The sequence below is a fragment of the Prunus persica genome, chromosome G8 (genome assembly GCF_000346465.2).
Source record: "Prunus persica cultivar Lovell chromosome G8, Prunus_persica_NCBIv2, whole genome shotgun sequence".
Taxonomy (NCBI): Eukaryota; Viridiplantae; Streptophyta; class Magnoliopsida; order Rosales; family Rosaceae; genus Prunus; species Prunus persica.
The window spans coordinates 16,086,710-16,097,748 of NC_034016.1; the positions used below are offsets into that span (position 1 = coordinate 16,086,710).

General features: G+C 37.2%; 4 protein-coding genes across 5 annotated transcripts; 1 reads left to right on the plus strand and 3 right to left on the minus strand.

Annotated features, from left to right (window-relative positions):
- On the minus strand, positions 1,229–1,900 carry LOC18768099 (protein ELC). The gene has a single exon (XM_007200819.1). The coding sequence runs from the start codon at positions 1,898–1,900 to the stop codon at positions 1,229–1,231; it is 672 nt and encodes a 223-aa protein (XP_007200881.1).
- On the minus strand, positions 2,585–5,789 carry LOC18766951 (rRNA biogenesis protein RRP36). 2 transcript variants are annotated; one of them, XM_020570613.1, is made up of 4 exons: positions 5,303–5,789; positions 4,501–4,771; positions 3,629–3,692; positions 2,585–3,399 (listed from the first exon to the last, which is right to left on the minus strand). In XM_020570613.1, the coding sequence occupies exons 1-4, from the start codon at positions 5,368–5,370 to the stop codon at positions 2,819–2,821; spliced, it is 984 nt and encodes a 327-aa protein (XP_020426202.1). In that variant the 5' UTR covers positions 5,371–5,789; the 3' UTR covers positions 2,585–2,818. The 2 variants fall into 2 exon arrangements, with proteins under 2 accessions (XP_020426202.1, XP_007200402.1); XM_007200340.2 differs by having other exon boundaries at positions 3,629–3,689; positions 5,303–5,787.
- On the plus strand, positions 7,078–9,376 carry LOC18766632 (mitochondrial outer membrane protein porin 2). The gene is made up of 6 exons (XM_007201081.2): positions 7,078–7,287; positions 7,541–7,608; positions 7,679–7,789; positions 7,889–7,978; positions 8,457–8,665; positions 8,938–9,376. Exons 1-6 carry the CDS (start codon positions 7,203–7,205, stop codon positions 9,242–9,244), a joined length of 870 nt encoding a protein of 289 aa, XP_007201143.1. The 5' UTR covers positions 7,078–7,202; the 3' UTR covers positions 9,245–9,376.
- On the minus strand, positions 9,393–10,947 carry LOC18767657. The gene is made up of 2 exons (XM_007199355.2): positions 10,364–10,947; positions 9,393–9,990 (listed from the first exon to the last, which is right to left on the minus strand). Exons 1-2 carry the CDS (start codon positions 10,844–10,846, stop codon positions 9,820–9,822), a joined length of 654 nt encoding a protein of 217 aa, XP_007199417.2. The 5' UTR covers positions 10,847–10,947; the 3' UTR covers positions 9,393–9,819.

Sequence of the window (11,039 nt, forward strand, 5' to 3'; positions counted from 1 at the left end):
TATATATATACATATATATATATTCTTTTGTAGGATCCCTCAAATAAGCTTATTTGAGGGACACTCTTATACGGCCCACTCCGCATTGTATTTCACTAATTCAAACTTTCTATTTTTTAGATAATCATTCAAAGATCATCCCTACAAAAAATCACTTCCTATAGCATTTAACCACTGAATTGAGTTATTGAAATTTTAATACTTTTTTGAAATATCATGTTCATTGATTTTATAAGACACAATTGGGTGTTGAAACGGTTTCTAATTTGTCTAATGTTTTGCAAGGATGGTCTATGAATGTAGACTTAAAACATAAATGATTTGGATTATTAAAAAATATTAATTAGAAATCCTAAATAATATCCCTCAAATAAAATTATTTGAGAAATTCCTCCACCAAAAGAAATTCATATACAGAGAACTTTTATTGACACACTTTCCTATGTATATACATGGGGTTTGGATCGAGGTCACACATAAAACCACACATTTTGACAGTCTTTCGTAACCATTGGATGATGAGTAATCCAAGGATTAAAATACTATTTTCTTTTTAAAAACATTAATGCACACCATGTACGAGGTTCATCTCTCTTCTATACATCACCTGCTTTTCTCTCTCCTTCTTTCCCTACATTGAAAGTTGAAACTACACCATCGTCTCCTCTCTCCCTCTCTCTCACCATTATTCTTCTCCTACTTTGTTATCTTCTCCGCAAAATGCAGAAAAATATCAGTGTTTTCAAAAAACTTCTGAAATGTCCAAATGAGTTGCACAACAACTGACAAACTTGATTAACCAAAATAATAATAATAATAATAAAGCATTCAAGAAAAATGAAAGTGAGGATTTGAAGCCTTAAATTTTTACTAACAACATAGTATGTTGATTTTACATGTTCTTTTTTGAATCGATGGTAGCATATTAAACTCACACACACAATACGGGTGTTAAAATTTGAACTAAAGACTTTACCTCATAAAGTAAATATTCCAAACTACTACACTAGTGGAGTCTTTTTGCGATTTTACATATTCTTAAATGAATTATTCGTGAAATTAAAAGAATTCTGGTATAATTTAATGATATTTCTATGATTTGGGTTTATGTCAAAATCAAAAGTAAAACTAAACAATTCACTACCAAAAGTAACTGAATTTACAATTATAGGAAGAAACAATTAATTCATGAACCAAAACAAAATATAAACTATTGAACAAAATACATTCAAAGAAGACCACAACCCCAACCTCGGCCTCTCTTGCCTTTGCATCTCTTGCCTTCCTCCTGCCTCTCCCTCTCTTGCATCACTTGCTCTTGCCTCTCTTCTTCATGCCTCTCTTGCATCTCTTGCTCCTGAGGCGGCTGCGGAATGGGGAACGTGGGTACCGAGGTCCGCGGCTGCTGCGGCACCCTTTGTCGAACGGGTGGGTCTACACTAAAACATTCACACATATTAATTACCAGACCTGTGAGAGTTCTCTCTGAGTGTCCTTCGATCCAAGCCTGCATGTAGGGCACATTTACTAGACCACCAGCTCCAGCGTCGACATAAGGATGAGGTAACTTGATTGACATTATCGCTTGGTCCTCGACCACCACGCGCACCTTCGGAGAGTCCGTAGGATAACCTAATGGAACCCATATTTTGATTGGGGTTTTGTAAGGATGGCCCTTATAAAAGATGGGAATGGTTCCTTTGATCACCAAAACGACGGGTTCTCCTTTCTGAAACCTACCCCTCGTCAGACCTAATGAAGGGATGTGAAAGAGCAACTGGATAATATCGGCAAATATTCTGGGCCTATGTTGTATAGGGTAATCAATGTCGCCCGCACCTATTTCAGTAAATGCACGCTTAATGAGCTTTTGTTGAATTGTCAAGTTTGGCTTCGGCATGAGAGATTGATAAAACCATAATCCTGACGATTGATCCATGGGAAGAGCTAGCCGAAGGTTGTTATGGTGATGAGAAGAATATAATGAAATAGTGAGAGATTTATGCCGTTGGAAGTTCTTGTTATGGTGATGAGTAAAATATAGTGAAAGGGTGACAAAGTCAGGTCCATTTATATAGATGTTGGGTGACTAAGATTCCTGAAGAGATTAGGGTTTTTTTTATAAATTTTTTGCCTTTCCTCTTTTGAAAGGTTTTATGCAATTAGTTAGGGTAACCTGTGGAAATTTAGGAAATTTTTTTTATTTTTTGGGTACGTTATATATCTGATTTCCCTTTTTTTCCTGAGAAAAAAACGTATCACTCGTATCATGTTGTACTTGTTTAGGTGTGAGAAGTTGCAACAATGGGATGATGCTATCAAGACCTAAATCACGAAAAAGAACCACCGATGCTATCAAGACCTAAATCACGAAAAAGAACCACCCCACCCCCCACCGATTCATATCATGTTAGTTTTATTTGAAATATCCCGTCACACATTTGGCATTTATAATGTACCCCAGGAAGGCTTCCTACTACTATTTGAGAATAGCCATAGAGTAAGAGGGAGCCAAAGCCATGCCAGTTGATAATAAAAATAAAAAGCTTCTATTTCTAAAGTAAATAAATAAATGAAAAGAACAGAGGGTGGAACAGAATACTCAGCCATTTCATGAGAACATTAACATGTTTTGGCAATCCCATCAGGTTACCCAAAAAGAAAGTTCAATTAACAAAAGAAAGCAATAAAACAGACCTTATATTGAAAGTACCTTAATTTTGTTAAACATGCAAAAGGAACACCGAAAGACACAATAGACGCATCTATGCAAATATGCAGATAAAAGACCTAGTGCCATCTGCATGCCAATTCAATCCTATGAAGCCAAAAGTGTTTCCACCTTTGCAATTTGATCCTCTTCATTTTTCGGTGTTGGGCTCCTGTTGGCCTCGTGATATAAATCATGCTTCCATTTCTCACCACGACCACCACTAGATTGAAACCCTTGTCTCCCACTGAATCTATCTCTTCCTCTATAGTTGCGGCTGGCACCATCAGTGTACCTTTCTCTCGAAGGAAAGGAACCCCGTTGTGCGTCTCCTCTGTAAGGCAACCTCTCTCCTGCAAATTGCTTCTCAGATCTATCCAAGTGGCGTGGGTTGTTGCCTCTTTCCTCCCTTTTTCTACTTCCTTCTGCATCAGGATGGTTTGACTTTGCAGTCTCTGCAGTTGTTTTGTCACCATTTTCTGACTCCAGTGAAATCTTCTTCTCCCTGAATGCAGGTCTTTTCCTTTCCGGTGGTGGATTAGCCTCCATTTCAAAGAACCCATTATGGCGCCAGGTCCTGTTTTCATCCCCCTTGGGTTTCTCATTTCTTGGCCGTGAATCATTAGTTGTTGTCTTGCTCACTGTCCTATCATCATGCCTATCCTTGGAATCCCTCCACGATCCACGTTCTAAAATAGAACAGGAAAAGTAAATTACGCTACTGATACTGCAAATGATATTTTCCAACCCAAGAAAAATAACATACATACGTTGCATAGATTATGATGAAAAATAGCATGAACCTAGAAAAGAAAGGGTTTTTCCTTTCTTTTTTCTTCAGTATGATATTTAAATTTTAACATGTGAAAAGGAATGGTGATTAATAATTGAATAAAAAATTAAGATAAGAAATCTCACCGGCAGCTGAACCACGACGAGAGCTTCGATCAACTTGCCTGGCATTACCACGCTCATCGTGCTGCTATAAGACATGCACAGGCAAGTCTAATATTGTTATATACAAGGATGAACTTGAAGGAATAGGGCCGATCAAGAATCCCGCTACACCAGCCCAGAAAAAAGGTTTTCATACACTGGATAGCAACCATATGAGTAAAAACTCAACAGAATTTCAGGTTATTAGACGAGCAATTTCCAAGTCATGGTGGAAATAAGGTTTAAGCATGTCTTCCAAAAGTGTTTCATGTCAATTCAATTGAAAGGAAACGTAATAAAATTACAGTAGTTTCTTGTCCAGTTCTGCCTACTCATCTAGTAAGAAATATCTTACTTTTGATGTAAAAGTTAATCCCTTAAACCACATAATAACAATCACTTACTACAACCTGCTAATGCCTCAGGATAAACCCACAGAAATGTAAGTGAACAACTTTAAGCCTCCTAAATTGCTCTAAACTGAGGAAAAATATGCACACAAATTTGGAAGGTAGTGGATGAGCTCCTATGCCAGTTCCTACAGCATACAGACTAAGGACACATTTAATACAGAAGACAGTTTCCCCTGTCATAGACTCTGAAGTTAGACACAGCCAAAAAAACATAAATAAACACAAGTTGCAATTCAGTAACTTACAATGTTGTACGACGGTACAATTATTATCACTAAGCTAAAATATCTTCAGCAATAAGTATTTTACAAGATGATCTAGACATAGAATCAGAATCCTAGAAACACAGGATTCTGAAGATGATATGCGTGCTAGAGATTAGCTCGTCATTATACAATAAAAGCAAAACAAGTTGACGAGATACAAAAATCTATACCCCACCTGAAAATAAGATTGCGACCGGGGTACATCAGTTGGATCAGAAGAGAGTTTGGTTCCTTCTAGATGTCCACTGGGTTTCTTATCAGACTCTTTTCTGGATGCCCCATTTTCAACCCTCGAGTCAGTTGCTAATGGGGATTCAAGTGGCAATGTATCTTGCAGCCTGGGCTGGTGCTTTTGATCCTGGTCAGACTGCTTTGCACTTTCCGAATTAATTTTGCTGGTGACTCTCTCTTTTTCGTCTTTTCCATCCCTCCTGGACCTCTTAGGACTAAGAAAACCCATGAAAATCATTAAGAATGACATTCTACTTAAAAACAAACTATTCTTATCTCATTATAACCATGTTACAGACATTTTCCAGAGACAAATCAACTTTTAAATAACCTCTTTCAAACCCAAACTTAAATGAAGACTTAAGCAGAGCCTTACCACATAAAGCTAGAATCTTTTAATCAAATACGCATAAAAATGAAAGATTTGTCTTATTTAAGGCCACATCTTTTTTCCTTCTAAAATCTAACAAAACACATAAAAATACAAGCTTAAATTCATATATTTTCAATTTTTTATTATTGAAAATCTCCAATGTTCTTCATTTATTTCATAAAATTGATAAAGCCAAAACTGAAAGAGAAAATAACGCAGAATAAATAGTTTTGTTAATACCATCATAATTCAAATTTCACTAAAACACTACAGCTTTTAGAGCAGTAACTCAGTTTTAATGCATTAAACCTTTAAACCCATTTAAGTCCCAAATTTGATTCACACACGCATGTTATGCAGAGACAAATGATACCTGGGTTCTCTGTCAAATCTGGAACGATGTCGTCTTGAGTCGGAATCCCGACTGTCTCGTCGCGACATAGGGTTGTGGGAATTGGGGAAGAGAGAGAGAGAGAGAGAGAGAGAGAGAGAGAGGACTGAGTCCCTGTAAGTGTGGGGAGAGAAGGGTAGCTTAGGGTTGCTTCGTATCAGTTGCGGGTGTTTGTATTTTGCGTGAGAGATGCGATTTTGACCGCAGGATCAGATTGTTAGTGGGGCTAGGGCCTGAAATTTGATAACAATTGAATACTCGGATTCGTGCCACGTTAAACTTTTCTTTTAATCCTTTTTTCTTTTCCGGTTAGGATTGATATTTATTTTTTTTTATTATTTTTTTTTTCCAACGTTTAAAAGGGAGGAGTGAAAACTCACATACAATACATGTACGCTTGAACCACTTGGAAGTACACCAAAGATATAAGCCAATCCAACTAACACCCTATTGGTTGAGATTGAATTCAAGATCACAATTTGTTGTATGTAGCATGGATTTAATTTGGGTTTGGTTAATTTTGCTTTTTTTTTTTTTTGGTGTTTTGTTTTGATTTGTTTTTTTTTTTTTTTAATTTTAAAAAAAAAGTTTAGGAGGAGATTGACTACTCTCACCATCGGCATCAAGGCATACCCACAACCTCGAGTCTGAATAATTTACGCGTGACACTCAACAGCCAGCTGCCATCGGTTTGGATTTATGTAGGAAATTACAGATCGAGCACCAATGAGGACTGTTGGCAGCGAAACTCAAACACTGGTAGATCTACACACAATACATGAACCTTACCAACTAAACCAACCACATTGGCTCAAGCATTAGTGAGAGGATTCAAACATGAGTGCCTCTTCTAACATTTCAAAGAAAAATACCACTATACCAATCAAACATTATCTTAGGGGCCGATCAATCAATCACTTTTTATTTATTTTTAATTTATCAACCTTTTAAATTCTTTGTAGGTTAAATGATTTAGTGGGTAGGGTTTTTCCATGTTAATAACCCCCTTATTGTAAGAAAAGTGTACATCTTTCTTAGAACATCCTTGAGGGAGATGTCAAATGCAAAATGTGAAATTTGAATTTGATGGCTTATGTGATAATTTGACACTTTGGAAAAAATTTAACTCCACCAAAAATACCAAATATTATATTTTTTAAAAGCAAATAGGGTCCATATAATGGATAAAGTTTTAAAAGAGAGTAAATGATAGTGAGGTCCATGACCAAAAAAATATTAAAATAATATTTAGCATCAGGCTTTTTGATATATTATTTTTGACATCTCTTATCGCCTTCAAATTCATGTATGATTTGACTATTCGGTTGGAGCAACTTTAACCTTCAATTTTTGTCATTTCATGTTCATGTGGCAATTTGACATATTGATTGGAGATGCTCTTAGACTACTCCAAAATGTATTTCAATGATCAATCAATACATCTATATTTTACATCGTCCTTGTGAGAAAATCATCCCCGCCTGAAGTTGTTTGGTTATCTAAAATGTGCAAAATAAAATGCATTCATTAGATAAAATTAAAACGAATATGTAGATAATCAGATGACAAAACAATTTTAAATGCAATGGGCTCAACACCCCTAACCAACTGCCATCCACGTCTGCACTGCACAATGAGAAAAATCCTTATTCGCGGAAGCCTCTGCTCCATTGAGACAGAACCAAAAGTACAAGTGAACAGAATCAGAGCTCTAACAAGACAACTGGAATAACAAGACAACTGGAAAACCCCAACTAGTCAACCAAGAATTTTATTTATTTATACAAGTCTGGTTAGGTCGATCAGGAAAATTGTGTGAGTGAAACTCTCTATTTTTGCTCTGGTCGTCTCCTAAGGTCAATTGGTGTCTCCGCCAAGAACAATGAGCAAGTCTAACCACAAAACCAAGAGCAAACCCACAAGCAAGGGACCTCCATGTTTCTCTGAGTTTGGTCAGAAAGCTAAAGGTTCTCGCTTTAATTCTTCTCTACTTTTCTAAGTCTTTCATGTTTGTTAATCTGTTAAAATCTTACTGAAAAATAATGGGTAGGATCTCTTTCCTCTTTGAGATTTGTGGATTTTCTCTGTATATCCCACCGAAAAATCTGTTTCTTTTTCTCTTGTTTTCTTTACTTCGAATACACATTTGGTCCTATTTTTCTTTTCTTGCATTGCAAGAAGCCTATTAGAGTTTTGTCGTAAACTTACCTCTTTTGGTAGACTTGCTTACCAGTGGATATTCCAGGAGCCAGAAATTTAGCTTCACAACCCACAGTGATGGTGGATTGGTATGTTCTTATCATGTCACTCCCTTCAAGCAGTTAAACAGAAACTGAGTATGTTCTGGATTGTTTTCAGAAAATTACTTCAACCGCGGCAAAGAAGGGAGGTTGCTCAACTGCAGCTGTGGCAGGAGCATACACATACAAGAATGCAAATTTTGACTGTCGAATCGATACGGATTCAAAAGTGGGTGTGGCTATATACAACTTACTGTTACCTCAAAAGTTTCAATTTTTGTGATCTTCATTTGTAATTAGCATTTTGTATTTACCCTTGTTATGACAGATTACTGGAACCCTCACTTTAAATGAGAAGTTTCTGTCAAGCACGAATACTAGCGCTTCATTCAGCTTGCCTGATTACCAATCAAGCAAGGTACTTGGTCTCATTATTGCATATTGGAAAGAAAAAAGAATATATATTCAATCATGTTGTGATTACTTCTGACCTGAAAACAGCTCTTAAAAATTTATCATGGCTCAGATGATTACCTTTTTGTACTGGCTCAGCTGATCACAAGTGAGAAAGTTCAAACAAATTGAAAATTGTCACTGCTAATTCAGAATTTCTACTGTGAGGACAATAGCTTTCTAGCTTCTGCCAACCTTTATTTGAGACATTTTTGGTTTGAAATACTACAAGAATTGGTGCTCTAGTTAGAAAATCTGTGACAGGAAAAAGAAAATTTCTGTGACAGAAATCGCTCATTTCCTCGGGACACATATTTCTACTTGCCACTTAACCTTTGAACAGATTGTTTTTGGAAGAGACAGAGACTAGTCACCCTATCTTATCCCGCACAACAATAATTACTATTCTGAACTAAAAAACAACTCACCCATCTTGATTTCAGCTCCGGGTTCGAATACACCAAGAATATGCTGCTCTGTCCACATCTGTGGCTTTGAACAAGTCCCCTGCAATAACCTTTTCAGCAGCTGTAGGGAGTTCAAGCATTGCCCTTGGTATGGAGACAGAGTACAAAACTGCTTCTAGCTCTTTCTCCAAGTGCAGTGCAGGCATTTACATGAAGAGTCTCAATTCTGATGCTTCAATAATTCTGTAGGTCTTTTCATTTTGAAGTAACATGACATTAATAAAAAGAAATTCAATAATAAGTTCAGATTACAGTTCCGATACTTATAAGTTACAACTAAAGCATTTCATGGGAGAACCTCTACAACTATAATGATAGTTATGCTCAGTTAACTAAAATTTTAACAAATATAACAAGTTTTGTGGAGGCCAAAGTGCAGATTTGAATTACAGTCATTATGTCACCATGCTAAAGGAAAAGTATGACACTAATATCCTATCGTTGTGAAATTTTTTAGGGCAAACAAAGGTGACTTGCTAACAGCATCATGTGTTCTTTATCTCAATAAACAAAAGAAGAATGCAGCAGTGGTAGAGTTCACTCAAAAGCTGTCAACAAAGAGAAACACCTTGACAGTTGGAGGATCATATGCTGTTGATCATCAAACAGTAGTGAAAGCTAGACTTGACGATCACGGAGAGTTTAAGACTGTTCTACAGTACAATGTTAGACCCAAGTCATGCCTGGCTATCTCTGGTGAATTCAACACCAAGGCACCTGACAAGATTCCTAAAATTGGGTTGGCACTTTCTCTTGTTCTTTAAATGATTTCTCAATTTTCATATGCCACTGGAGCAATTTCTTTGTCCCCAACTGATAATTTGTCGGTTGGGCAATATGACCAATAGATCTGTATGATTTTGTCAAGTTAAGAAAGTTGCTGATTCAACAGCTCTACTACTAGTGTTTAAAGCAATCTGCATATTATTTTAACGACAATTGTAAACTCTTATATAAAGAGGAAGTCACTTACAATCAAATCTAAACTACTTTTGCATCGCCAGTGGCTTGGAACTTATTGTACCCCTCATGTGAGCCTTGGCGCCATCACACAAGTACTTTAGAGCATCCAGTTTTTCTTTTTTGTCTGATTATCTAGTTCAAGCCCAGAATTGAACGGCAGGAGAAGCTCTGGGAAACACAAAAATCTTCTCATCCAGTTAGGCTACATGGAAGCCAAGGGGCTAAAACAGTGCTTCTGCTTCAGATCAATACACCAGCTCAAGAAAACTGATGTTTATTGCTCAGACAGCACTTCCATTTCAGTACAAAGTTCCAGCCATCACATTCAGCAATTTTCATGCATTAGAAACAACTCAAACAATCGATTGTGGTCGACTCACTCTCCAGATTTGAACCTGGTGCACCATTTGATCAGTAGTTCTTCAACACTGGCATCCATTCGGGTCCCAATTCCTCCCCAGACCAACATGTGGGCATAGTCTCCAAAAGTCGAACCAGTTACTTCATGCACAGCCTTGAATCCGATTCTTGAATAGAACCTGACAAGCTGAGAAGTAAATAAGCAACCAGTTCAGATTTAACATCAAATCAAGTAATCCAGTCCAGTGCATTTCTTATATCAATTCTACAACTTATTTCTGACAATGCTATTTAACCTTAATGCAACTCATCAAATATCTTCACCCCATACACCAACAAAATAGCTAGCAGAAAGTACACTTATCATCCACTTCAAAGCAAGCTTTATCACTAAGAGAACAATCTCATCCACAAAATAAAGGATACTTGGAAATTTAAGCAAATGAGAGGCTTCACCATTGATGTACAGAATATTAAAATTAAAGGCTGAAAAAAGTGCTATAGCATCCAATAACAGCATAAAACCAGAAGAAACATGATTAGGAAACCAAAGAAAGAACCTTGTGGTGGAAAATGTCAGAGTCATTGATCGCAAGCAACTCAGCTGTTCTGCAACCACAGTCGTAGCCGTATCGAATGGCAACAGCTCCAATGAACAAGCCAATGCCAAAGATTGACTTCTCCATCCCCAGTGTCTCTCTCTGTAATCTGATTGACTCCAAGTGAAGGATTTTCCCACTAAGCCAGAACCTTATCAGTCCCTCAGCCTTGCCAAGCTCCTTCTGTGTCTCCAAGCTCTTGGCAGTGATTCTGAAAAAGGGTCCTAGAGTTTGGAGCTGAAGGTCAAGGTTTTGGGCTCTTGATGAGGCCAATATCTCAGACATGGTTGGCATTGTGGCTCCAGAGCTAGCCTCTGTGTTTTTCTTGATTAGGGTAGTGGGAAATTTTACTGAAGAAGCAATCTGGGTTCTACTGCTTGGGATTCTTGGATTTAGTATGGCGAATTTGGAATCTGAAATCATTGATTTTGATGCTAGCTCCATTTCCCTTTTGTATTCTTTTTCTGTATGGGGTTTTCTTTAAAAATGTTTTTTGAAGGGGGTTGTGGCAACAGAAAACTCCATGAACTGATTCAGAAACATTAAAAACGCCAGTTATGGTTATGTATGTAGAGATAAGTTACACGTGGCAACACCACCATCCTGCAATTGAAAAAGCGACCGTTTTGGTACGGGT

Excerpts from the sequence above, each read along its gene's own strand:
- LOC18768099 (XM_007200819.1), bottom strand. The coding sequence starts at position 1,900 with ATGCCGAAGCCAAACTTGACAATTCAACAAAAGCTCATTAAGCGTGCA.
- LOC18766951 (XM_020570613.1), bottom strand. The coding sequence starts at position 5,370 with ATGTCGCGACGAGACAGTCGGGATTCCGACTCAAGACGACATCGTTCC. Across the intron at positions 4,772-5,302 it reads AGATTTGACAGAGAACCCAG|TCCTAAGAGGTCCAGGAGGG; the intron begins GTATCATTTGTC and ends GGGTTTTCTTAG. Across the intron at positions 3,693-4,500 it reads GGTCGCAATCTTATTTTCAG|CAGCACGATGAGCGTGGTAA; the intron begins GTGGGGTATAGA and ends CATGTCTTATAG.
- LOC18766632 (XM_007201081.2), top strand. The coding sequence starts at position 7,203 with ATGAGCAAGTCTAACCACAAAACCAAGAGCAAACCCACAAGCAAGGGA. Across the intron at positions 7,609-7,678 it reads CCCACAGTGATGGTGGATTG|AAAATTACTTCAACCGCGGC; the intron begins GTATGTTCTTAT and ends GATTGTTTTCAG. Across the intron at positions 7,790-7,888 it reads GAATCGATACGGATTCAAAA|ATTACTGGAACCCTCACTTT; the intron begins GTGGGTGTGGCT and ends TTGTTATGACAG.
- LOC18767657 (XM_007199355.2), bottom strand. The coding sequence starts at position 10,846 with ATGGAGCTAGCATCAAAATCAATGATTTCAGATTCCAAATTCGCCATA. Across the intron at positions 9,991-10,363 it reads CTGACATTTTCCACCACAAG|CTTGTCAGGTTCTATTCAAG; the intron begins GTTCTTTCTTTG and ends TTTACTTCTCAG.